Source organism: Telmatherina bonti (assembly GCF_933228915.1).
Source record: "Telmatherina bonti genome assembly, chromosome: 18".
NCBI classification, from domain to species: Eukaryota; Metazoa; Chordata; class Actinopteri; order Atheriniformes; family Telmatherinidae; genus Telmatherina; species Telmatherina bonti.
The window spans coordinates 35,650,055-35,676,191 of NC_136616.1; the positions used below are offsets into that span (position 1 = coordinate 35,650,055).

Here is a 26,137-nt window from a genome sequence, read left to right on the forward strand (position 1 = left end):
CTGCTAAAGGATTGTGTTGAATAAATGTGCATTTTTCTGAAACTTATACCTTCATAACATGAATATTGAGAATGTTTTTAAGATTTTTGAAGCATTTGTTGTACAACTGTAGTTAGTTATGTGTCAGGTTCAATATTATATCAAGATTAAAGATAGATTTTTAACCAACTGGGTATCCCTGATTCATTATAATGCCAGGAAGTAACACCACTGAGGTTCTTTGCAGGGTCCATAAACAAAAGACTGAATGTCCATCAGAGGTGTTGACCTGTAGCGGAACAGATCTTCGACTCCTCCATGAATCCAGCAGAAAAAACAAACATTTGACTGCTGCAATCTACCGTATAAAAAATCATCAATTCTGCATCTGTTTTTCCAGGAGGCATGCAAAACACAGCAGCTCCAACATGATGAATTACATGTAATTATTCCGCTTCTAATCCGTTTACCAGCGAGAAACAGTCAGTCAAGATTCAGACGCCGGAGAAGAAAGATCGTACTCTGCCTGCTGAGGTGGGTGTTTTACATTAGCGCCATGTTTGATTCACACTTTTACATTATTATTATTTAGCTGTTCCTTCTAAAAGATGTTAAACTATTAAACTGTTTCATTCTCAGATAAATAGCCTCTTTGTGCATTCTGGGTACCGTATGCTGCTTTGAACTTACCTTTTTATTGAAACGTCCGCTAATGCCAGCATATTTCAAGTCGAAGAAAAACGACTCACTGATGTGTTTAGCAATACCTTGATGTTCCTGTTGATTAAATCGGGAGTTTTAACCCTTTATTGTCATATTCATCACATTTATACAGTTTATGAGGCTTTATACATGATTTTATTGTAAAAACGTTGTTGAAGACCCTATTGAACATAATCCGATACTTATCTTCTGCCCCCTACTGGACACCTTTTGCACTACAATCATTTTGATGTATCACACAATAATAAACCATAAATACAAAAATGTCATTTTTATTCATTTTTAAAAACATTTAGTAAATTGGACAACTAGAACTTTAGATTTAAAAATGCCTTGATGCCCCCATTTTTTTTCTTTGATCAGGCTTAAAAGTGTTTTATGTCGGACACAGAGGATGGATACGCAAATGGACGGGTAGTTTTGTGTCATGCATCAGTTACATGCATAATTTGGACCATTTTTAGGGGTCTCAGCTAACGGAACGATACCATCAGACATGGTGAGGGCAGCGTTGAGTTGCACAGTTAATAAGTAATCAGCAAAAGGAACAAGCCAGAGAGTTTTGAGACTTCTGGATCTACATGTTGGGAAAATCGCCTAAGAGCACAAAAACTTTGAGAGGTTTCTGTAAATGTAGATGTTTTCATTACAAGTTTTTTACTGCAATTTTTAAGTTTTGCGCACTCCTGTAAGTAATGGAAACGCAGCTAGGAATAAAGGAGCTGATTTTTATCGTCCCTTTTGTTTCTCCACAGGAATCCTCTTCTGGGTGAAATGGAGACGACAACCAACTGGTCTTCCCTCTCCAACTTCTCCCTCCATCTTAGATCCATCTACTGCACTGATCCCAGTCTTTCTACTTTGATCTTTGCCTTTACATTCTTCAGATATGTCATCATTCTCCCGTTTGCCATACTGGTTCTCTTCCACGGTCATCAGAGATGGCAGCAACAGCACTCCTTCCATACCATCAGCCAGTCAGACCTCATCACCTACCAGTTCGCTACCTTGCAGCTGCTTGGGATCCCAGGGCTCATCATTTACATTTGTGGACTTTATCTTCCACATCTGTTGTTGGTGAGGGACTGTATTTTAACATTGGTCATCGTTGGAGGGGTGCTGCTTCATGTTCTAACCTGTGTGGAGCGCTACCTGGCCGTTGTCCACCCCATCACCTACCTGCAGCTGAAAAGCACCAAAGGGGCAAAGATCAGACGTCTCAGCATTGGTGGTGTTTGGCTGTTTTCCTTCGGATGGATCACTGTGCTCGTTTTTTATGCACCTGATATTCCGGTCATCCCGTTTTTTTGTGTTGTCAGCCTTTGCTTCACCATCGTCTCTTTCTGCAGCCTGTCTGTTCTCTGCGCTCTGATTCGTCCAGGACCAGGGGACGCAGCTGGAAACAAGGAGCACACCGACCAGTCGAAGCAGAAGGCTTTCCACACCATCATGGTCATAACAGGAACTTTGTGGTTGTTGTTCGCTGGGTATGTTGTTTGTGTAGCTTTGGATTCGTCAGAACTGCTGAGCCACAGTGACAGGTGCTGGGTGGTGGCATCCGTAGCATGGTTCAGTCTGCCAAGCAGTTTGGTGGTCCCAGTTCTGTTTCTGCACAAAGCAGGAAAACTCAGATGCTGCTGTGCAGGTGCAGAATAGAAGATATCACCGTCCATCAGGTGGTGATGATACATTAGGCAGTTCACTTTTAGGTCTCATTTAAGATCAACATTAAATCTGTATTCTGGCAGAGACCTCTGTCCTTCCTTTACATTTATTTTGTGTGTATTTCACTATATTTGCTCCATTCGTTGAACCTGAGGACACAAACAAGTTTTCTTCAAATGAATATGGAGAAATTAACCCAGAGGACTGGCTGAGGGCTCTGTTCATGTGCATATTAATTTAAGGCCCATAAATGCTAGACGCAGAGACACATAGGCATACACAAATGGTTACTGTACATACATGTCTATTTTGTTACCATTTTCCAGGGGCTTAGCTACTTGCTTTTATCATACAATCTCTCAGCCAGTACCTGTTGTTTTTTAGGGTAATGCTAAATCCTGGTCACCTTTAACCCTAATCTCTGCCGTCAGTTTGAAAACACACACAGTTGTTGCTCCTATCTGGTGTCTCTTCATTTTGTCTTGGGCTGGAGATGTTCGACCATGTCCTGAGTTGGTTGAGCACATAATTTGGTCTGTTTTAATGGGCTGTGACACAGATAACAGAGCAATAGCACCAGAAATCACAGTGTTGAGTTGTGTAGCTGACACACAACCAGCGAAAGGCAGAAACCAGAGAAGAAGAAGGTGATGCAGAAAGCATCAAATCACCTAAACCAAAGGACGAGGAAGAAATTCAGGAGAAGACAAATCTTTCTGATTATATTCTTCTTCTGATGGTTTTGGATGACAGTAGAAAACTTTTTAGCGGCGCATTCCCAATACCATGGCCTGATCATGGATTAAACTCTGAACTCAGCGCTGCCCACTAGTGGATGAACTGACTAAACAATCATGGACGTACGAGGGTGGCGATGTTTGTAAAAGAGGTCCAATTTATTTATGTAAAGGAGAATAAATAAACCTTTAGCTTAAACACTGATATTAGCCATTTAGGTTGAAAAATATCTTAATATTTTGTTCTGTGACTTTGGATTTAATTTCCTGCTTTATTGTAATTAATGTTGTAAACTGACGTGTGTAGAATTATTTTAGTATAATGAAGTGCATGATGGGATTAACATTTGTAGGTTGTCAGTTATCCCCAACTATAACACTTCCACCACCGTGCTTCACATGTAGTTAAACCAGAGATATAATGCTGAAAATGTGAGATTTACTTTCTTTTAAGTGTCGTTTGTTTGTGTAGACAATGATAATAACATTTAAAAGTATACAACTGAATTTGTTGCTTTGTTGTGATCAGAAAATAAAATCAGACATGTTGAAAATTCATTGTGTGGACATGTTTTGTTGCATTCAGTTGGACGTTAATTTAAGCGTTGATGAGTGCATTGCAGTTGGACAGGCTGAAAATGAACTGAAGTAGTGTGAATTTATCCACATTGACTGCAGATGTCAGAATCAGTAAAGTAAGTTTTGTATAAAAATGTAATGAAAAAAAAAAGAGACTGTCGTGAGATACCTGATGTGTTTTGTCTGCTTTCGCTCAAACATGAAATGCATGAAGATTGTAACGGTAGTTTTTGCTTCTTTTTTTTTTTTTTTTTTTTTTTTTGTCTTGTCCAGCATTTAAGCAGCAGAATGATGTTCTGGATGCTGTGTTCTGCTGGGTAAATTTACTTTGCCAAGAGGAGCTTTACAGAAATAATGATCTCCTTGATATTCTGGATTCTTATTTTATTTGTCTATTTGTTTTGGATAATTGTTTGTATTGCTGGACCAGACCAGAGGGGATAGAAGAGGGACAGAACGAGAACAGAAAAGAAGAGAAAACAGAAAAACATCTCATAGTGTGAGAAAGAGAGAGAGATAAAGAGAAAGAGAGAAATGCATCCACATGTACACACATACACACACACCTATATATACACATGTACATACACATACACACACATATACCCACACAAGCCAACCTTAGATTCATGTTCCACCAAGCCATCAACTGTCAGGAGCACCAGAAACTCACAAGTTAAATCAGACACACAGAAGGAAAACTAGCTGCTGTTAATGAATAAACCTGCAGGCGACTCAGTGACTGTGACACATGCAGAACATTCAGAGTGGAACGTGTTCAGAGAAGAGTGATCATGCCAATGTGACCCCGCCCACCCATAGGCAAGAGGCAGGCCAGGAGAACCCAGAGACCTGGGCAGCCGACAGCCACCGCCAAGCACAGACCACAACCACCTCGCTCCAGAGCCAGCCATGCATCCACCCAGGAGGTGGCGAAGGAGGGACCAAGCCAAAGCCCCCTGCAATTGGGGGGAACAGGCCCCAGCAAGCTCAGATTGGCAGGGGCCGACCCCGCCGGGCAATGGCCACCCAGGACAGACAGAGCGTGGGACCCAGGGCCCCAAGAGCCCAAAAGCAACCCCCTCACCCCTGCAGGCAGAGGGCCCAGCCCACACCAACAGATAACCAAGATCCCCAGCCACAGAGTGGCAGCCAGGCTGCACCCCACCGGCTGCGCTCCCTGGGCACCAAGAGAGCAGGTAAAAATAAGGAAGAAAAATAAAAAAGAGTGTATCATAGTTTCTGCTTGTACACCACCTGCTACATGTCAGGACACGTTGCACAAGACTTAATACTGCACAGTACTGTTTTTTATCTATATTTTTACTTTATGCCTTTAAAGACATACAACTTCCTGCAGTCTGAGATCCCTCCAGCCAGTCTCAATTCTTCTCATTTCTCTTTTTCTGTCTTCTTCTGATCATGTGTTCTTTCCTTGCCGAATCAGCCATGGTGCACGTTTAAAACAGCCGGTGTTTAAATACACTTTAGCGTGTGTTGGGCTTGAAAGGGTTAAACTCATGATAAACATGAATTTCCCATGAGTCTTTGTGCTGCTTGAACATCTTAAATGGACTTTCTAGTGAACTGAGTGATTCGGTCTTTGACACGTTTTAGAGTGTAGATCTCTTAGAGACAACTTGGCAAAGAATTCAAGAATCCAGATGATGTTTATTGAATCATCAGCCAGGAAAAGAAAAAGCGACGAAACGCTTTGATTCATTGAAAGACAAAGCTGCTGTGTGTCTCTGAAACGGGAAAACGATCGGGACGACACGGGGAGCTGCAGGTGAAAACAACAACGCGACAGGTGCTCTGGTAATGACTGGTTTTGAATACACACCTCGTTAGATGAGCCATTTAAATCTTGTCCAATGTTCATCTTAATGGAGCGAAGATAATCGATGATTGTCACACAACAAGGCCAACTGTCCGTGTCGGCTTTACATAATGGACAAGTAGAAAAAACGAAACAAAAAATGGTGAATCAGGATTTATAAAAGTCTGGGTTAAATTATAAAAGATAAATCATCAAAATATGAAATATGTATCTGAGAACATCCAGTTTGTTTTTTCTCCACACAGCAGGTATTATTGTGATTTTATTTAAACACCGACGTTGCTGCAGACTGCGGTGCGGTGACATGAAGAATAAATTTGCCTGCTAAACTCATGTCATCTACAGACACAGAACATAAAACATGAGTGTATCAGAGAGTTTAACGGCAGCCAGGAGGAGTCTGGAGACGCAGGAGGGTCTGCCGAGGTGAAGAAAACTTTCTATTTCCATACTGATGTGTTTTCTGCTTCATGGACTGTTTTTATGACAAAGTATGAGATTTAATTAATAAATTTGTGCAAATACATTATAAATTCTTGCTTTTCTCTGTTAGTTGAATAATTATCTTAAAAATTTACCAGTAGTTGATGAAATTATGATTTAAAACTCTGAAAGGTTTGTCCCTTGAATGTATTCTCACATTTCCATTAAAGAAAAGGCAAAAATGACGAAATTTGCTGAATTTTTTAGTGAAATAAGTCTCTGCTTTTGAACTGAATCAATTTGAAAATAAAAAACAAAACTTTTTCAGACTATTTAAAAGGCTCTGCTGATGGACTGAAATACCAGTCAGCAGGAGTCTGATCGAATTACAGAAAACATTTCGATCCCAGTGATCAGGTGACACAAACGATATGAGTTTATCTTGTTTGTTTGGTTTTTAAATATTTAATAAATTTACAATACATTTTTATTCATTCCTACTTTTGTCAATTTCAACTTACTTCAGTGACAGCTGCTCTTTCCTTCTTCAATGGAAGGCAACTGTATATACTGTGTATTATATATAAACACATATACACTCAGTCTGGTCAAATTATTAGTCAGAGTCGGACTGATAAACAGAAGAATCACACATGAAGGTGGGAAATTAAAATATTGCTGAAATAAACCCAAACGGACTTTTTGTAGTTTGTAAAAAGTATTTGATGCAGAGTATCATGATGTTGTAAAATTTAGACTCTTTGAATCAGGACTTGGTTTACAAGTGATCCCAGTAAGAAGACCCAGTGCATTAACCCTTTATGGGGCACTCAATGAAATTCTTTGAAATTTAACTTTTTAACTTTAAAGTGTCTGTCTGGAATGTAACAAGACCTCCATTCTGTTTCATTATGTTACATTCATTAAGCTTTTTTTTTTTAATTCAGTTTCACACCTAAAATGAAAATAAAGTGATCAAAAATAGTCACCTGCCAAATAAAGGGCTATGATAGGATCTGTAGTGAGTCTCTTACTGTCCACAAGGGGGTGCAGCAGGGCTCTGTTATCGGTTCCCTTTTGTTATTCATATAAATGGTCTAAATGTGTCCTCTTTATCCTGCCATGTGATTGGCTGCTTAGGTATGTGTAAGGTTGTACCTGTTGGAGTGGCTGGTTATGTTCTCTAACCCTCCTCCTCTTCCTCTTCAGGGTCCACCTTTAACTATGTCGCCACCCTCCCCCTTTAGCGCCATCTCCCTTCTTCCTCCTCACGCCAAATTCTCCAACTCCTCCATCAACCAGATCTTGGACAAATGTTTCCGTTCTACAGACAGCATCATCATCTTCGCTGCATCCTCTACGACCAGCCTCCTCCTCCTCCCTCTTCTTCTCCTCGTGCTCTACTTTGGATTCCAGCAGTGGAGGCAGCGCCGCTCCTCCGTCAGTCACTGTGACCTCTTCCTCTATCACTCCATGATTATGCGCATAGTTTCATTCCTGGGCTTCTCCCTCTTCTTCTGTGGTGGCTACATCCATCATGAGATGACGATGTGGGTGGGGCTCCACCCTTGGCCAGTTTCTGCTTTACCTCCTGACCTGTGCGGATCGCTACCTCACCATTATGAGGCCCATCGTCTACCTGCGACTGAAACAGGCCGGAGGAGAGAGAATCAGGAACACCAGCATCAGCTGCGTTTGGCTGCTGTGTGTCGGATGGGCTGCCGTGGTTTATCTGTCCACCGCTCAGAGCTACTCCATCTTGAATTACTGTCTCAATGCTTTCAGTTTCTCTGTCATCTCGTTTTGCTGCGTCTCCGTGCTCTGCGCCCTGAAGCAGCCGGGGCCAGGCGAAGTGGGCGGCACCAGGCGGGCTGACCCGACCAAGCAGAGGGCTTTTAACATCATCATCGCTATAATGGTGGTGCTACTGTTGAGGTTGGGGGGGAATTTATTCACCAACGTCATGTTTACTTTAAGTTCCGTGTCCCATGCTGAAGTATGCATCATCTTAATGTCTGACATCTGGTTCGAGCTGCCCACCAGTCTGCTGTTACCCTTTCTGTTCCTCCACCAAGGAAAAAAACTACAATGCTGTTAAAACACCACTGAGTCGGGGTGAGAATAGGATAGAAATCTACAAAAACTATTGCTTAAAATGAAAATAAAAACCAAATGCAATGGTTTGTAAATCACATCAACTAATGTTTTATTCCTAATACCACATAAACTTCACATTTGATGATTAAAGCAGTGCTGGGCAGCAATTAACATTTTAAATCCTGAAAAATTTTGTGATTTTATTTGTGTTGTTTGGCCTTGTTCCAACCTGAAATTGTAGCCTTGGTAAATGCATGTTTATGGGATTTTACAATTTAAACAGTTAATGGTTCCTTGTAGTCTGAGTAAAGTGTGTCTAAAGGTTGAAATGATCAATATTTCGGACAGTCATGGTGGCTGGTGAGACAAGACGATATGTGACTACATTAGCTCAGATGAAAAAAAAAAACAGTTTTGTTTTTTATTTTTATTTCAAAACACTATTTTAACTAAATTCTTTAAACTTTCTGGTTGTAATAATGAACGTTCATGTCAGTCACTGACAAATGTAAAGCAGGTGTGATATTGTTGTACTGTACTGTTTATTCAAATGAGTAAATCAATTATATTAACTGTGTGTTTAATGCAAATCTCCGTGTTAAAGTTTGTTTAATGTGTATGAAATGAAAAGAAATTTAGCTTTATGATTTATTTTTTATGCTAACCTCAGTGAGATGATCTCAACTGACTTTCTGTGTCTAAATAAAGATTATATGAAATTTTAATTAAAGTCCCAAAACAGTGGGATGGTTTACATACATAAAATACATTTCCACAGTTTTGGTGCATGTAAAATACATAAATAAAAGAAAACTGTACCGACCCGTACTGTGCCATACCGAGCCTGTTGGTGGAAACAGAGAGAGTCACACAGTACACATGCAGCTGCCAACGTTGCGTCAGGTTCATTTCTAATGTCTCCATTCTTTACTTTGCTTGTGAATAACCAGATGAAGCTTGCCAGAAGTTGCAGTTCCCCCTTCATCCACTAGGGGCTGCAGAACAGCAAATCCCCTGAGACGCCCATGATAAAAAGACCAACTTCACAGCAGAAATAAACTGATATCCCCCTGCAAGAAAGCTGAATATTGCACAACCACGGTTCTTAGCTGGTTGACAGGTTGATTTAGCTTCTTCCCGCTTACCTTCAGTGGCTAGTTAGTTCCTGTTAGCTCTGCATTTGTTGGGATAGCTCTTAGCTTAAGGCAAGTCTGAGTTCGCTAGTTGACAATTATCCACTCACAGCCCCCCTTCTCAGCTTTGCACGTTTTTGTATATTCCAGATGAGATTGAACGTGTTATCCTGCCAGGATGGCCGTGGTGGGAACCACCCTATAAGCTCCACTTCAGTTTTTCAGAAAACCGTGCGTGACGTTACGACAGCTTCATCCATCTTTTATGAAGTCTATGATTAAAAAGAGATAAAAGCATAAAAAACTATAAAAAAAACAAAAAAACAAAAATGTTAAAGATATTTTCCACCAGTGTTTTCATTGATCTCCAAACATACAAAATGCCTCGACAAGATGCCATCTTAACTACATCTGCTGTGAACAAATGGGAGACTACCTCTTATTACGTTCAACCAGAGACAAAGGGGGACATTCTCCAAGATATTTTCCATAATGCTCACCTACATGTCAACAAGAGGCACAACCCCACAGAAAAATCAGAGAATTACTGTTTGATTGGTCAGAAATTTAAAAGGAATCAGTGTGGGAAAGACATGATTAAAAAATGTTCACACTTTCTCAAATGAAAGGAGCAACAAGCATGAATGATGAGCTTTAACTAACAGCTAATCGTGGTCCAGAGGAAGTAAAATAATCTGTAATTATGCAAAACCTAAATATCACAAAAAGACACTGGTAAAGAAAAAAATATACATTCAGAAAAAAAACACAAAAGTTTGTAGACTTTCCGTGGGATGGTTTTCAAGTCTTGTCGATACAGAAGTAAAGTGTCATAAAAAGACTTTTTTCGCATTAAGGCATCCGCATATAGGGGGATCACACAACAAGTTTATTTCAAATAACTATGGTAAAGAAATTCCTCAATTTTCTGAGATCGAACTTTCCAGTTTAAAATTTGTCTGTGAAGAAATTCCAGATATTCATGAAATATGAAATATGTGCTAAACACCATTCAATGGAAACCCCCCTAACTAGAATTGTATTCTCACTTTTATTTTAAAAAATAAAAGCATGGTGGAACAGTGGGTAGCACTGTGGCCTCACTGCAAGAAGGTCACTGGTTTGATCCTTGGCTGGGGAGGGGTTTGGTCAGTGGCCTTTGTGTGTGGAGTTTGCATGTTCTCCCTGTGTATGCAAGCGTTCTCTCTGGCTTCCTCCCACCATCCAAAGACATGCATGTTAGGTTAACTGGTTACTCTAAATTGCCCATAGGAGTGAGGGTGTACCCTGCCTGTCGCCCAAAACCAGCTGGGATAGGCTCCAGTTTCCCCGCGACCCTGAATTGGATTAAGCGGTTCAGAAAATGAATGAATGAATATATATATACACACACCGTTTGTTTGGACAGGAAATTCATGGGAAGATGGAGGTTAGGAGACTAGAAGAATCACAGACTAATGACTCCGAAAGCGCCCAAAGCTTTTATTTTCTGCAGCAAGTTTGTACTTCATTTTTTTACATTTAACAGAAAAATTAGATGTGTGACATGATGATGAAAAAAAAAAACATTACAGATGAGAAATGAGCGTTATGATGCCCACTGGTGGCTCCTCATGTGTGTTTTCAGACGGTGGCTCTGGGTGAAGGCTTTGTTGCAGACACAGCGCTTGTACGGTCTCTCTCTGTTGTCTGTCCTCATGTGAACAGTCAGGTAGGTTTTACGTGCGCAGGTTTTCCCACAGATCCCGCACACATACGGTTTGGCGCCAGTATGGATGGCGACATGGTTGTCCAGGTGTGTTTTCCGCTTGAAAGACCAGTCGCAGTGCGAGCAGCGGTATGGCATCTCTCCCGTGTGGATCCTCATGTGGATGGTGAGCGGCCATCCCCACCCCTTGGTGGTGAAGCCTTTCCCACACTCGTCGCAGTGGTACGGTTTCTCATTGGTGTTCATCCTCATATGGATGAGCAGCTGCTTGCTGGTCAGGAACATTTTGCAGCAGACATTGCAGAGGTATGATCGCTCTCTGTTTGTGTGGATCTTTTCATGTTGCTTCAGAGTAGTGGGAAGTTTGAAGCCCCTCCCGCACACCTTGCAACTGTGGGGTCTTTCTGCAGAGTGGGTCTTCTTGTGGCGGGATAAGGATCGGTTGTCTCGGAGGAACTTGCCGCACACGCCGCAGAGATACGTCTTGCTGCTGCTGTGAGTCCTGCTGTGAGCTTTCAGCTGCTCCTCCAGCTCAAACACCTGGTTGCAGGTCTGGCATTTGTAAGTCAGCTCGTGGAGTTTCTGGTGGTCCTCCAGGGTCTCCTTTAAAGCAAACTCTGCCTGACAAATGCTGCACTTGAACGGCCGCTGCCCCGAGTGGGCTGCAACGTGTTCGCTGAGGCCGAGAACAGAGGAGAAGGACTTGTCTCGTCTTCTTCGTGCCGCTTATCCGGGGTCGGGGCTTCCCTGCAGCTTAAGCAGGGAAGCCCAGACTTCCCTCTCCCCAGCCACATTTGCCAACTCTGCGGGGGGATCCCGAGGCGTTCCCAGGCCAGCCGAGAGATATAATCCCTCCAGTGTGTCCTGGGTCTTCCCTGGGGTCTCCTCCCAGAGAAGAAGGATTCTCCACACAAATGGCAGTCATATGTTTTGTGTTTACTCTCCAGATGATCCTTGAACACCTCCACAGACTCTCCACACACTCCACACACACTACCTGCTTCACCCTGATGTGTCAAGACGTGTTTGACCAGCTTGACCTCTGATCCGGTGGCAGCGCCGCAGACTTTACAGGGAAAAGCATCAACGCTGTTCTCAGCCGGAACGCCAACAGGAAGTTTTACTTTCTGTTTCTCCGTCGAGTTCGGCTGAAGCTTAGGGTCAGTTAGTTCCCGCTCTGGCTTCCAGCTGCCTTCCTGGTCAATAAAATTGCCTTCAGAGTGCAGAAAAGAGTCTTCACCTGGATCCGACGTCTCACCGTCTTCATCGTATGTCCCCAGATCTAGTTGATGTGACGTTGGTCTGCTAGACACGTCGTCTGGTCTGCTGCCATCAGCTGCCTGAGCAGAGCTGCTGTGGAACCAGGAGAAGGAGTTAATGTCCGTCAGGTAACATGTTGAGAGCAGCAAAATGTTGTGTTTCCTTTATGACACTTTGTAGCCGTGGTGATACCGATGGCTGAACTGGGTTAAATACCACTCTAAATGCAACCGTCTCGCTTGGCTTCTTTTCTCTTTTACAAAAAAATATATTTTAACAGACTCATCTAAAACTGCAACCAGTGGTTAACATATTACAGCGCGTATGATGATAGCCAACAATGTTTAAGCTAACAGGTGTCAACCCCATTAGCCTAGACTAGCGTTAGCACCAATTACTTCACGCAATCTACTGAAATTGTAAAAAACTTAGCAGCAGTGAATCTTCCTCTCCCCGGGGTCCACATCTAATAAGTTGTAGGATAATCTCGAAGTTTACCTCGCTGCCTGCAGGCTTTCCTACTAAAGTCTACTTAGGCTCCGCCCCCTCACCCTGTCAGCACGCTGCATGCTGCGTTCACATGCAGAGCAGATGTCAGACAGTAGAGGATTCTACTGCTGCACTTTTAGAGGCAGCAATACAGGTTCATACATTTCGACGTTGTCCATGCGAAACTATTTCATTCTCAGCATTCTGAAGGTGTGGTGCAACACGGCCGAGTCAGTGATGCAGACACACTAAAATGACATGTTAAAAAGGATTCTGGTTGATCCAGGCCCTTGTTCCAGTTCTTAATATTCTACTTCCAAAACTTTGATGCCATTTTTTTTTAAGTGTTGTTGATCTGTAGTCTACAGCTTTCTAAAAGTTGTTTTGTTTCATTTTCTGCTTTTTTCTTCATTTTCTTCTGCTTCACAGTTTTATTCAGAATGTTTTCATGTGTTCACTCAAACGCTTCTTCACAAGGCCGATAGTTTGTGTCTCCTGTCTGAAAGTACAGATCCAAAATAAATCTCAGCTTCATGTCTGCAGCAGCTGTATGTATGATCTTGGTCTCGACAGAAAGCTGAGACGTGAGATGTCAAGATGTGTGTTACCATGTCAGAGTAAATTCACCTGAACACAGTAGAAGATGTAAATGTCCATCTCCTCCTGAGGGAAAACCAGATTACTTTCAGCAACAATCAGTAGACAACAGCTCAGTTCATCTAAGAAGAAGTAAAGTAATCCTTCTGAGACCCACTGCCTCTATGTTCATTTATTTTGATCTGGTTTCCTGTCAATCACCAAGTTCCACGTTTTACTGGACACAGACACGTCTGGTGTCTCTCCAGAAGCTTTGTGAAGACCAGACCTGAGCTTTGTTGCCTGATGGCGACATCCTGCCCTAAAGCAGAGGTCTGCAACCTTTACAAGCCAAAGATCCACTTCCAGCTCCGACAGATGAGAAAAGTAGTTGGAAACCACAAATTAAATATGTACTAAGATTTCAAGATTTGTATTAAATAAAGCAAAACAGGTTCTAGATCATAAATCACTCGCATATTGCACTGTTCATCATTTATTCCATATCTCATTGACTGTGCAGACGTCTGGGGTAATAATTACATAACTACAGTTTATCCATCAGTTATTTGGCAAAACAAGGCAACAAGGATCATTAATGGGGCAGAATACTGAGACCGCATGAACACGTTTTACAGTCACGACTCAGGAAACCTGTTCATATTGTGGCATTTCTGACAGAACAAATAAAGAAAAAAATAATCTACCAGAACACATTTAAAAGTCATTCATTGGGAGGAAAGGGGGATATAACTGTAATTAGATGAAATTTACAACAAGGAGAACATTTTGTATTTCAGTTTGTGGGGTTACAATGTGGAATAGCTGGGGGGGGGGGGGGGGCGCTCAGGGACTGTTCAAATATAACTCAGCTTACAAATATAGAAAAATAAGCAAAGTTGCAGCAATTTCAAAGCAAGCTAAGACACAGGCAAAGCAGCAGAAGAGTTTGAGGCCTTGGCCGAGCTAGCAGGCCACGGTGGTGGCAGCAGGCTGCTCTGAGACGGAGCAGGGACAGACTGAGGCCCAGGCAACATAGGAGGCAGGAAAAGGTCAGAAACCTGAGGAGGAGAAAACAGCCACAAGAAAAAGCCGACATACATACCAGTCCAGCGATGTTAGTGATGTCCAGACAGGAATGACCAGCTTGGGGCTTTTCTTCCAGCTCAGCTCTCCTTAGAAGCACACGTCACATGACTACTGGCAGCTTGTAGGTTACCATCAAGGTAAACATACACACCAGAAGTAAGGCCTTTACTGGGAGGTGTGTATGCTGCAAATGACTTCTTCAAAAACCACCAGATATGCCAGGAAAGAAGACCATACCTGCAGCACAGAGGAGATGCAACCAGGAAGTGGGCGGGGCTTGTCTGCATGCTGAACTTGCAGCTGAGATCTCCCTTCCAGGTCCGGCCACCTCATGCTGTTAAAGAGACAGCGACTACAGCGACGCAACAGGAGGGGGAAAATGTTCCTCCTGCTACGTTAAGGCTGATAAAAAACAATGCACTTTGACTTTTTTAGTTTTTTCTTCTTTCAGAGGTGCTCATTAAAATAAACAGCCGATCCCTTGAACCTCTTCCCCTGACACAACAGCTCGACTTTGTTTACTTTTTTATCTCTTTTCCATTTTTTATTTTATCACAGAACATGAAATTTGAAGATGTGTCTTCTGTAGTGTCGCCATGCGTAAAAGGGTTAATTATTTGTGAAAAGATTTCCATCTCTCCCCCGTCCACACGTAGCGGTACATTTAGTTTAAATAAACTGCTCATGTGACTTCCTACATCACATCCAGGATCACGTAAATGCAACTACAGCCTTAGCTCATACGTTCAACACCAACACGCCTGAAAAAGTTTCCATAACTAACTTTTTAATGGTCATACTTTAGTTTTGTGCAGTTCTGGTAGTCATGGAAACGCAGCGACTCTGACGGCGAGGTTCAGAGTCCTGACTGTCAGAGACAAAGAGTAAGGAAACACCATGCAGCTGCAGGTTTTCTTTCCAACCACAGTGAAACTAGCAACATGCAGGAACGCGGTCGCGTCAGTTTCCGTTCCTGTTAGCCGAGCTGCGTTCAGGAAGCGTCGCCTTTCTGCCATGTTGTTCTCTGCCTCTGTCCTGGTCCTCATCTTCATCATCATTCTCTGGAAAAGTGCAGATTTCTGTTCCACTCATTGTCTTTTGTTTTAGCTCCAACATGAGCGTTAACGCTTCCATACGTGCTGCAGGTGAATCTTTATAAAAAGTACTGAAGCGTTGGTGGGAAGTGGAGAGAAAGCACATCTCTCGCTGTCTCACTTCATGTTTCTCTGGGAAACTAAGCAAGTCGTTTCCTGCGTGTTGAGATGAGGAGAGACCACACAGATCCCCACAAAGCTCATTTATTTTCTCCCTGATGACACGAAGAAACGTTCCTGATGAGCAGCGAGGAAACCACGAGCCTTTGTCTCAGCGAGGAGGCGGAACATCAGGAAGTTGAGACAACGAACTGACGGAAGCGTGGGTCTGATAACACCAAGCAGCAGGATGGAGGACGCATCGCTGCTGCTGCTGCGGCTGCTCTGTAAGTACACTCCGTCTGGGGAAAGTATCAAAAAGACAACAAAAAACCAGGAAATGACCGGTTTTCTGGGTTCTGTTGGTTTTGTACACTGTTCTATGAAGTTTCAGCGACTCCGACGTGTTCTGGTGACGCTCATTAAAGAGTTTCACCTTGTGAGTTTTCTCTGACCTGGTTACAAGCACGGCAACTTGTTCTTGGACCAGTTCTAACTGGTGTTGGAGTTTTCTCCCTGTTGTTTCGGCTCCTTTGTGAAAATGTCCCGTGAAGAAAGGAGAATTTCAGCAACCAGAAGTCTTTCTAGAGACGGTTGGAGTCATGGTAGGGACGGATAGATCGATACTTCGATATCAGCCACTCAAAATACTGAATTTGTTCCTTTTCCACTGCTGATACAAAACAAGACATTTTCACCTCGGAGTGTTTTTGGCAACAGATGTTTCATATCATATCGAGCGATATCGGCATGAAAATGCAGCATCAGACATAATCAGTGTGGGTTTTTACTATAACTTTACTGAAGACAAAACTTTTACACAACAAGGAGATATTACATATCAAACTTTTCAGATACGTCTCATCTCACTCGAAATGTCAAAATATGAGACATGTCGTGTATATTTGGACATATTTGGGTTTTTTTTTGGCACCGTTTGCAATAAATCCTGCGGCAGTTTCTGAGCAACATTTAACGTTCAGGTAGACGTCTATCAGCACGCTTGATGACATCATCAAAGCATGTCGTCACTTGCTAAAGAACGAGCTTGGAAGCCGTCATGTCAACATGTCTTTCCATGATGTAAAGCAGAGACGACGAGGAGGAAGCCAGACATCCAAACTGCTCTCAGCCAACGACGTCTTCGTGACCTGAAATTATTTTATGGCTTTTTATGCTTGTTTATTTTACATGTTTCATGGTTTTCTGGATTAACAGACATATCAGAGAGTAAAACATCCCTACAATCTGCAGGTGAAGCCCAGAAACAGTGGTTTCTTCTGTGTCACATGATCATGGCAGCCAATCAGCTGTCAACATGTGATGAAGATGAAGCTGCTGCTGTTGGTGATGAAGAGGTTTTGTTTTGATATTTAACTGCTTTAACATGCAGGTTATTGCATGTTATTATTATTATTATGTTTTATGGTATTTATTATATTACTTTTACTTATTTTATTTAGCATTAAATAAATGTGAAGAATTTCAGATTCTGCAGTTTAATTATTTGATCATTTTAAATGTCTTTTAGTTTATCCTGTTTTTGGTTTATTTCATCATCAATATAATCTAACTTGTTTTTAAAACATTTCTTTCAACTACTGATGTTTTTTAGTTTGATCTATAAATCATATTGTTTTTGCAATGAAGATATTAACACAAATCTCTAAAATGATTAAAGGGAAAGAAATATCGACATCAACATGGTATCGTATCGGCAGGAAAACGCTTGGTATCAGCTGTCCCTGAATCGTAAAAAGACATTTGTTCCGGTGTAAATATCAGTGTTAATGGTGAAAAATAAATCATGATGGCACAAAGCAAAAATAAGAAGATGTCAGGCTTGCCTAAAAAAGAAAACTAAAAACTTTCAGGATGAACATAAACATCAGAACGATGCAGCTACATCTCGAAACGACCAGACGATACGACGTGTAAAGATTACTCTGAGGATCCATGGATTGTAATGTGGCTTTAGGTTTATCCTCCCAACCCACCCCGTACCGAGCCGGGCCATGTGGTGGAAATGGAGCTTTTGGCCCAATATTTTAATGCCAGCTAGCGCCCCTCCTTCTGTTGTTCTGCGTCATGACTCATCAACATCCACAAGGAAATGCTGAAACGTTTCATGCATCACAAAGCTCAAACTAACCTGAGTTTTCTCTGCAGTTCTGAGCTTGCTGCCGTGCTGCACAACAAACCAGGGTAAGTCAGCTTTTCTCTCATGATTCCTGAAATCATCATTTGGTGAAATAATTTGGTCCGTTTTCAGGAGGCTTAGCTCTCCATCCCTCGGTGCAGAAAACGGAGCGATACCACGGGGGCAGTGTTGAGTTCCAGCTAAAGGAACAAACTAGAGAAGAAGAAGAGAAACAGGAAGAAGCCTTCATAAACCACCAATAAAAAGCCCCAAAAGAAGACTGTGGTTTTCTTCTTCTAGTGTTTTAGGGTGGTTGTAAACAACGTGAGAGCGGATGTTAAAAAAGGGAAGTGACTGCTGAACTCACCACTGCCCCCTAGTGGATGATCTGACTTAACAACCATGACAACGTGGAAGACGCATGGAAATATGATGTCGTATGAGAACGTCTGAAACAGACGTTTATGTGCAGAAATGGACCTTAAGTCAACGCTCGGTCACATGACCACAACATGTCATCCACCAGGAAGTCAATGAAAGGAAGACCCTCTGTATGACAGAAACGTAGCCCACAAAACACTATCCGCTGTCCAGGCCAGACAGGCAACTGACATCTGGTCCACATCTGGCCTACGGGAGACTCGTTAGTCCCCTAACTGAACCACAAGTGCCAGAAGTGGCCCGGATTTGGACCAGTTGATGATTAACTGAACAGTTTGATCAGAAAGGGGTCGACACTTATCCAGAGGTATTGATGAGGACAAAAACAGGATGTAATGTTGACATCAAGCCTGGTGCTCAGTGTGAAGAAGCTGTTTGATACTTCTGACTACATGTGGAAGGCGGACCGAGGCGAAGCACGCCAGCTGTGGGAAGAAAGAAGCTAAATGGTCTCGCTTCCCGTCACTGTGGTTCTCACATCTGCAACCTGAAACTTATGAGCCTGTTACATATAGAAATAGGCCAGAACCTTATTTAGAAGTTTAATGCTAGATCTATGACTCATAGAGGAGCATAAACACCTCCGATTCTTTGTAACTTCACGTTTAACCACAAGCCCACAGGAAATGGCAGCAACCATTTCCTCTGCTGTTTTCATCCACTCTGCTTTACATGCCAGCAGCGTTTTATGCTTCTTTTCCAGACAGGTAACAGTTATACTTCCTAACTGCTTAGTTTTTAGCCAGTATTGATGATGCTAAAGACTCCTGCAGTGCTGGTGCCGCTCTGCAGCATCAGTGGTCCTGGTCCTGGTTCCTGGTCCCTGACCTGATCATGGAGAAAGCGCCTCGTTGCTGATGTGAGGAAGATGCTCTTCATTCAGTGAAGATGAGAAAAAGCACAGATAGAAGTTAAAGTGTTGGGTCGGGAACATAATACGAGTATAAGCAGAAGTTTCCCGTGTACAGATCCCCTCCAGCACGTTCAGGATTAGAAAACACTGCAACACCTCCATCTTTAGCCTCATCTATGCGTCATGTGTAATATGCATGTGGCAGGACGATGGAAAGGTCACACTGTCCTCCAAGGTCGCTGGTTCGATCCTTGGCTGGGGCAAGGTTTGGTCAGTGGTCTTTCTGTGTGGAGTTTGCATGTTCTCCCCGTGTATGCGTGGGTTCTCTCCGGGTACTCCCGCTTCCTCCCACCGTCCAATGACATGCATGTTAGGCTGATTGGCTACACTAAATTGCCCCTAGGAGTGAGTGTGGGTGGCTGTTTGTCTCTGTGTGGCCCTGCGATGGACTGGAGAGCTGTCCAGGGTGTACCAACAGATTGCTGGGATAGGCTCCAGCTTCCCCATGACCCTTCATTGGATTAAGCGGTTAGGAAAATGAATTAATTAATCTACTGCCAGAAAAACCAGTAGATATTATTTTGCCAGGACATCTTTTACTTGAAAAAGAAACATCTGGATAAGCTTATGTATGTCATGTCTGATGCGTAGAGATGAAGATGAACTTTGTTCTCGTGTCCCTCAAACAGCCCGTCTGACCATCATTCCCAGCACATCACAGTTTTTTACTGAAGCATCCGTGTCTCTGAGCTGTGAGGACGACGACGGCTCTGCTGGGTGGACTGTAAGGAGAAAAACCACTGAAGGAAGCGTGTCTCAGTGTGGGACAGGATGGGGAAAACCTCTGCCTTCCTCTTGTCACAACAGTCTGGTGCTTGAATGGGACACTGGAGTGTACTGGTGTGAGTCCAGAGAGGGAGCAACCAGTAACAGCATCAACCTGACTGTCACTGGTAAGATGAGACTGTGGAGTTAGTGGTGATGAAGCTGTGTGGAAATGGATGAAATGCTGGAGTTTGTCTCTGTGTTGAGGTGGACCAGTGATCCTGCAGAGTCCTGTCCTCCCTGTGATGGAGGGAGATGACCTCACTCTGAGCTGTCAATCAGAAATTAGCTCCAACCTCCCAGCTGCTTTCTATAAAGATGGCTCCCTCATCAGGACTGAGTCTACAGGTCACATGACCCTCCACCATGTTAACAGGTCTGGTGAAGGTCTCTACAGGTGTAGCATCAGCAGTCATGGAGAGTCTCCACCCAGCTGGATCTCTGTCACAGGTGAGGAGCTTCACTCTCATTTCAACACTTCTTTCATCCACACAGTCACCTGACCAGGTGGGATTCTCTCTGCAGGTAAACCTCCAACCATAACCCCCCCGACAACTACAACCTTTCTGAGGATTGTAGCCCAGGCCACTGACGTAGCCCTTCCCCCTACAGAAGCTCCGCCTCCTGCATCAGTGTCGCCCTCAGTAGGAGCTCCGCCCCCCGCTTCATCCTCCCTCCATGTTGGCTTCATGGTGCTCCTCCAGCTGCTGGTGTTCTGTCCGTACTTCACCTCCACTCTCCTCATGGTGTCTTTATATCGAGGAAGACAAGGGTAACTACCAATTAATCAGTCAATCGCTGACTCTCTTTACCTCCACCCAGCAGGTTATGTTTTTGTCTGTTTGCATTTTTAGATAAAAACCACAGGACAGATCTTCATGATGTCACTGAGAACAAGTTTTACTCCAACTTAGATCTGGATCAGCATCTGGATGCAGGAATGTTGTGAAGGATTCTTCCTCATTGTAACATTGGACCATTTTCAATATCTGCATAAAACTCCACAATAAATGGTGAGAAGTTCCCAACAGTTGCCCTGGGATGGATTGGCGAGTTGTCCAGGGTGTACCCTGCCTTTCGCCCAAAGACTGCTGGGATAGGCTCCAGCTTCCCCGCAACCCTGGATTGGATTGAGCGGTTTGGATAATGAATGAAAGTTCCCAACAGGTTTTCCAAGATATAAAAGATAGATGTGGATCCCAGCAACCTTCTGGATTCTAGCATCCAGAACAGGAACAACCTTCTGGATTCTAGCATTCAGCACAGGAACAACCTTCTGGATTCTAGCATTCAGCACAGGAACAACCTTCTGGATTCTAGCATCCAGAACAGGAACAACCTTCTGGATTCTAGCATCCAGAACAGGAACAACCTTCTGGATTCTAGCATCCAGAACAGGAACAACCTTCTGGATTCTAGCATTCAGCACAGGAACAACCTTCTGGAATCTAGCATCCAGAACAGGAACAACCTTCTGGATTCTAGCATCCAGAACAGGAACAACCTTCTGGATTCTAGCATCCAGAACAGGAACAACCTTCTGGATTCTAGCATTCAGCACAGGAACAACCTTCTGGATTCTAGCATCCAGAACAGGAACAACCTTCTGGATTCTAGCATTCAGCACAGGAACAACCTTCTGGATTCTAGCATTCAGCACAGGAACAACCTTCTGGAATCTACCATCCAGAACAGGAACAACCTTCTGGATTCTAGCATCCAGAACAGGAACAACCTTCTGGATTCTAGCATCCAGAACAGGAACAACCTTCTGGATTCTACCATCCAGAACAGGAACAACCTTCTGGATTCTAGCATCCAGAACAGGAACAACCTTCTGGATTCTACCATCCAGAACAGGAACAACCTTCTGGATTCTAGCATTCAGCACAGGAACAACCTTCTGGAATCTACCATCCAGAACAGGAACAACCTTCTGGATTCTAGCATTCAGCACAGGAACAACCTTCTGGAATCTACCATCCAGAACAGGAACAACCTTCTGGATTCTAGCATTCAGCACAGGAACAACCTTCTGGAATCTACCATCCAGAACAGGAACAACCTTCTGGATTCTACCATCCAGAACAGGAACAACCTTCTGGATTCTAGCATTCAGCACAGGAACAACCTTCTGGATTCTAGCATTCAGCACAGGAACAACCTTCTGGAATCTACCATCCAGAACAGGAACAACCTTCTGGATTCTAGCATCCAGAACAGGAACAACCTTCTGGATTCTACCATCCAGAACAGGAACAACCTTCTGGATTCTACCATCCAGAACAGGAACATTTCATCAGAGCAGTGAGATCTGGAATCTGACAGTGGATCCATGTAAGATGGCTGTAGGACCAGACTATCTGCTGGAAATGAGCCGGTTGGTGGACGTCTGACCCCTCCATGGTGCTTTTCTAGTTTCCTGCGTCAATAAGAAATGATTTTCCCATCTCCATGGCAACGACTCTGCCTGGCTGGCTGGGCATGTGAGGTGATGATGATGCCACCAGATATTATTCCTGAAATGGCACTTACTGTATATCCTGCTGGATGTTCATGTTTTCCTGCTGTTTTTAAAAAGTCCAACTTGATTGGAAATTTCTTTAACTTCAGTTTTTTCTTTATAAAGAGCTCAGAGTCAAACTGTAAATGCTTAAAAGTCGCCGTATAAATAAAGTTGCCTTGAGACTAATTGCTGCCTTGTCATCGTATCCATGGACTAAAATCTCGTCTGGTTTAGTAATCAGCAGAAACATCTGACCACATGAAAACAGATGTTGCTATGGTTGCAGCTGAAAGGTGATTGGTTTCCTTTACTGGTTAAATCAACCACAGCGGTTTGGGTCAACCAAAGGATTTAATGATAGGTCAAGTCAAAAACTCACAACACTAAAAGAAAAACAGACAAATGCTGTCAAATTGATTTGTAATCGACATTTTTGTCTTGTGGACGGGGTTGGCAGGTGGTACAGTTTGTCGTGTAGGTTTGAGTCCTGTTCCTCGACGCTGCTGCAGCCCCGAGGGGGTCATGATGGCTCTATGAGGTCCGGTCCCAAGCCCAGATAAATGTAGAAGGTTGCGTCAGGAAGGGCATCCGGTGTAAGGGGTGCCAATTCACCCGAGCGATGATTCGTCGTGGCGACCGCTTCAGAGCGACAAGCCGAAAGGGAAACAAGGTCTTTGTCTGCGCACCAGCCACAGCCATGTTCCCAAAGACAAGATGACAATATTCTCTCATTCCAAGTGTATTTACCTGAGTTATATTGTTAGGATAGAAACAAACTGACACCATGGTCGTTGTAAATTCTGGTTGTGATGAGAAAAAAGTCGGATGCCAGGTCACGTTAGTTAGAGGAATAATGACAGAAATTAAGCTTCTTCATTGGAATTTTCCAGCAGATTGAATCACAAACATTTGAGAACCAAACATTCAAACAGAAAACAAGATCAAACCCTCGTTTCAAGACAACCACAAGAAAAATGAATTGAAAAAATTGAAAAATTTGCTAAATATTTCCGACTCAGTACACCATCCATATATTTTTTACATCCTCATGATTTTGTACTTGTTTGCATGCTAAACCTGTTTATAACAATTCACTCAAAATGATATTTTATCACTAAATTACATCGATTTTACAAAAGTTATATTCTTGAACCTTTTTCTTGTAGACATCACATTTGTTTTTCAATAAAGTTTTGCACTTTATAAATAAAATAAGCGCAATTACGACAATAACAATGACAGCGATGATGATGATGATGATGAAGAGCGTTTGTCTCGTTGCCTCCACCTGCAAAAAGAAGAAAAGCCATTTAGTTCAACCAAAACCAACGAGCGGTTGGATGTTTCCTTCCTCTGTACACGTGGTGTTTTCTGTCAGGTTTCCACAATTCCTCCACTTTTATATAATTTACGTTTCGCTACATTTTAAGTCCTCATTAATTTAAAAGCATCATTTTAAGATGGTGAAAGATTTGAACCTGTCGAACTAATGACATGGATGAGTCGCTTTGAAGACTGGAGACTTTTACAAACCGTTCTTCATAATTACACACCAAACTATAAGCTGCACTTTCCTTCAGTTTTGAGAATTTCAGGTTTGAATATGGAAACATGAGAACACTGTCGTCGCCATGGCTACATAATGACTGACAGCTGTTGGTTAATGACGATGATGATGGTTCTGTCCCGTTTCTTCAGATCTGGTTTTCCAGTCATGTCTGGTGTACTGCATTCAGTTTGAGGAGATAAAGACGATTGGTGTTCAGAATTATAAAATAATTAAGATCACAAATAAAATCATAATAAAAGAGGAAGTATCCACCACATGCACATGTACAAGTCATAAAGCTGGAAGGTTGGTATGTAAAGTCAGTGCAGATGATCTGACAACAGAAAAAACAGAAGCTTTTTCATTTTATTCTTTACCTCAGAGTGAATCAGGAATGACAGTACGATCTTGTCCCACTTAAAAAGGAAAAATGTGTCGTTTCGATTCCTGTAGTTTCCTTATTTGGCCACTAGGGGGCTCTGGTGTCTCATCAGCAGCTGAGTTGGAGAATTTCATCCCCAATTCTTCCTCTTTGTAGGTTTTATTTCAAGCATTTTATTGAATGTGAGAAACCTGGCATGTTGATTAAATTCTCACCTCGGATGGTCACATTCAGGTGGAAGGAGCCTTCCTGTCCACCACTTTTCCAGATGTTTGAGCCTGTGAGGTTCCTGGTCACAGACTGGAAAGTTAGACTGAAACCTTCATTCGCCATCTTGCAGTCGCTCCACTTCATCCGGTTTGAAAACGACGAGCCGAGACCTTTTAGGTCATTGCCATCTCTGCAACCGCCAACGTATTCGCTGCTGGCCTTCTGTTTCAGGTACTCGAAATCCTGATCGCTGCTGATCTTTGGAAAGATCAGCTTGCATGTCTGTCCAACATCAGTCTTTATTTCCAGGTGGCCTGGAAGACACAAAGCAAAGAGCAGAGACATTCACCAAAGCAAAACACCAAATCACACGAGTCGGGAAAGCAAGTCATGTTTGTTATTCACTGCATTGTTGCAAAGCTGAATAAATGTGAGCAAACATTTTATTCTGTTAAATATAAGCAACGTATTGTAATATTTTTTCTCCACTGTGCTGCCACCAGCTTTGTTTATCCAGTCCGGTCCGGTGTCAGAGGCAAGAGAACACCCACCACAACAGGTGGCTTATATTTTGGGAAGTCCCGCCCCTGTACCACATGATGACTGGAAGTGACGTAAGTTGGTCCTGCCTTCCTGCATGTCAGGGCGATGTGTCTGACATGGCATCGCTCCTCCTTCCATTCTCTGGCGTGTCCGGGACGTGTAGGGCCATGTCTGAATGAGTCGCTGAAAAAAGAATTCAAATAGAAGTATAAGAGAAATAGTACTATTAAAATGAGGTAAAATAAAAAAAGTTAAAGAAGTACCTTTCCCACATGTGTCACACATGAACTCCTGGAAAAATAGCAAAGTTATTATGGGATATGCAAAAAGTAGTTTCTCCACGCGGCGCAGCTTCTGCTCCACGCGGCGCAGCTTCTGCTCCACGCGGCGCAGTTTCTGCTCCACGCGGCAGTTTCTGCTCCACGCGGCGCAGCTTCTGCTCCACGCGGCAGCTTCTGCTCCACGCGGCGCAGCTTCTGCTCCACGCGGCAGTTTCTGCTCCACGCGGCGCAGCTTCTGCTCCACGCGGCGCAGCTTCTGCTCCACGCGGCAGTTTCTGCTCCACGCGGCGCAGCTTCTGCTCCACGCGGCGCAGCTTCTGCTCCACGCGGCAGTTTCTGCTCCACTCGGCGCAGCTTCTGCTCCACGCGGCGCAGCTTCTGCTCCACGCGGCGCAGCTTCTGCTCCACGCGGCGCAGCTTCTGCTCCACGCGGCACAGTTTCTGCTCCACGCGGCGCAGTTTCTGCTCCACGCGGCGCAGTTTCTGCTCCACGCAGCACAAGCAGCACTGCTATAGAGGGGGAAAAAAAACCGACACAAGCGTGAAATGTTTCTGGAGTCGTTACATTCTTGTGTCTGGACTCCACAGCACTGTGACATGCCATCGGACCAAACAGTCGCACGCAGCAGCAGTGTAAATTCTGAATTGAGTGGAGCTGCGTGACATGTGTCAACACTGGCTGCATCGTCAGATCTCTACAGCAGAATATGATGTCAATGAAAAAATCAGATCCGCTGCAGCACCGGGAAGTTCAGACACCAACATGAAACATGTCTGTCCAGCTGTTGCTCCTTTCTTACCTCTCAGAGTCACACGTCCGCTGAACTGATGAATAGATGGATAGATGGATGGCTGAATAGATGGATGGAAAGATAGACGGACAGATGGATGGATAAATGGATGGAAAGATAGATGG

The 26,137-nt window shown here is 43.2% G+C and overlaps 1 protein-coding gene across 1 annotated transcript in view; it reads left to right on the forward strand.

The window, feature by feature from the left end:
* Positions 1–14,513: 14,513 nt before the first annotated feature.
* The window catches only part of LOC306769307 (Fc receptor-like protein 5), a gene marked incomplete at both ends in the record, with an annotated part of 253,305 nt that continues 241,681 nt past the window's right edge, over positions 14,514–26,137 (forward strand). Inside the window, 2 exons of the mRNA XM_079257873.1 lie at positions 14,514–14,616; positions 19,615–19,878. Coding sequence (XP_079113999.1) covers positions 14,514–14,616; positions 19,615–19,878 — 367 coding nt within the window. The remainder of the gene's footprint in view (positions 14,617–19,614; positions 19,879–26,137) is intronic.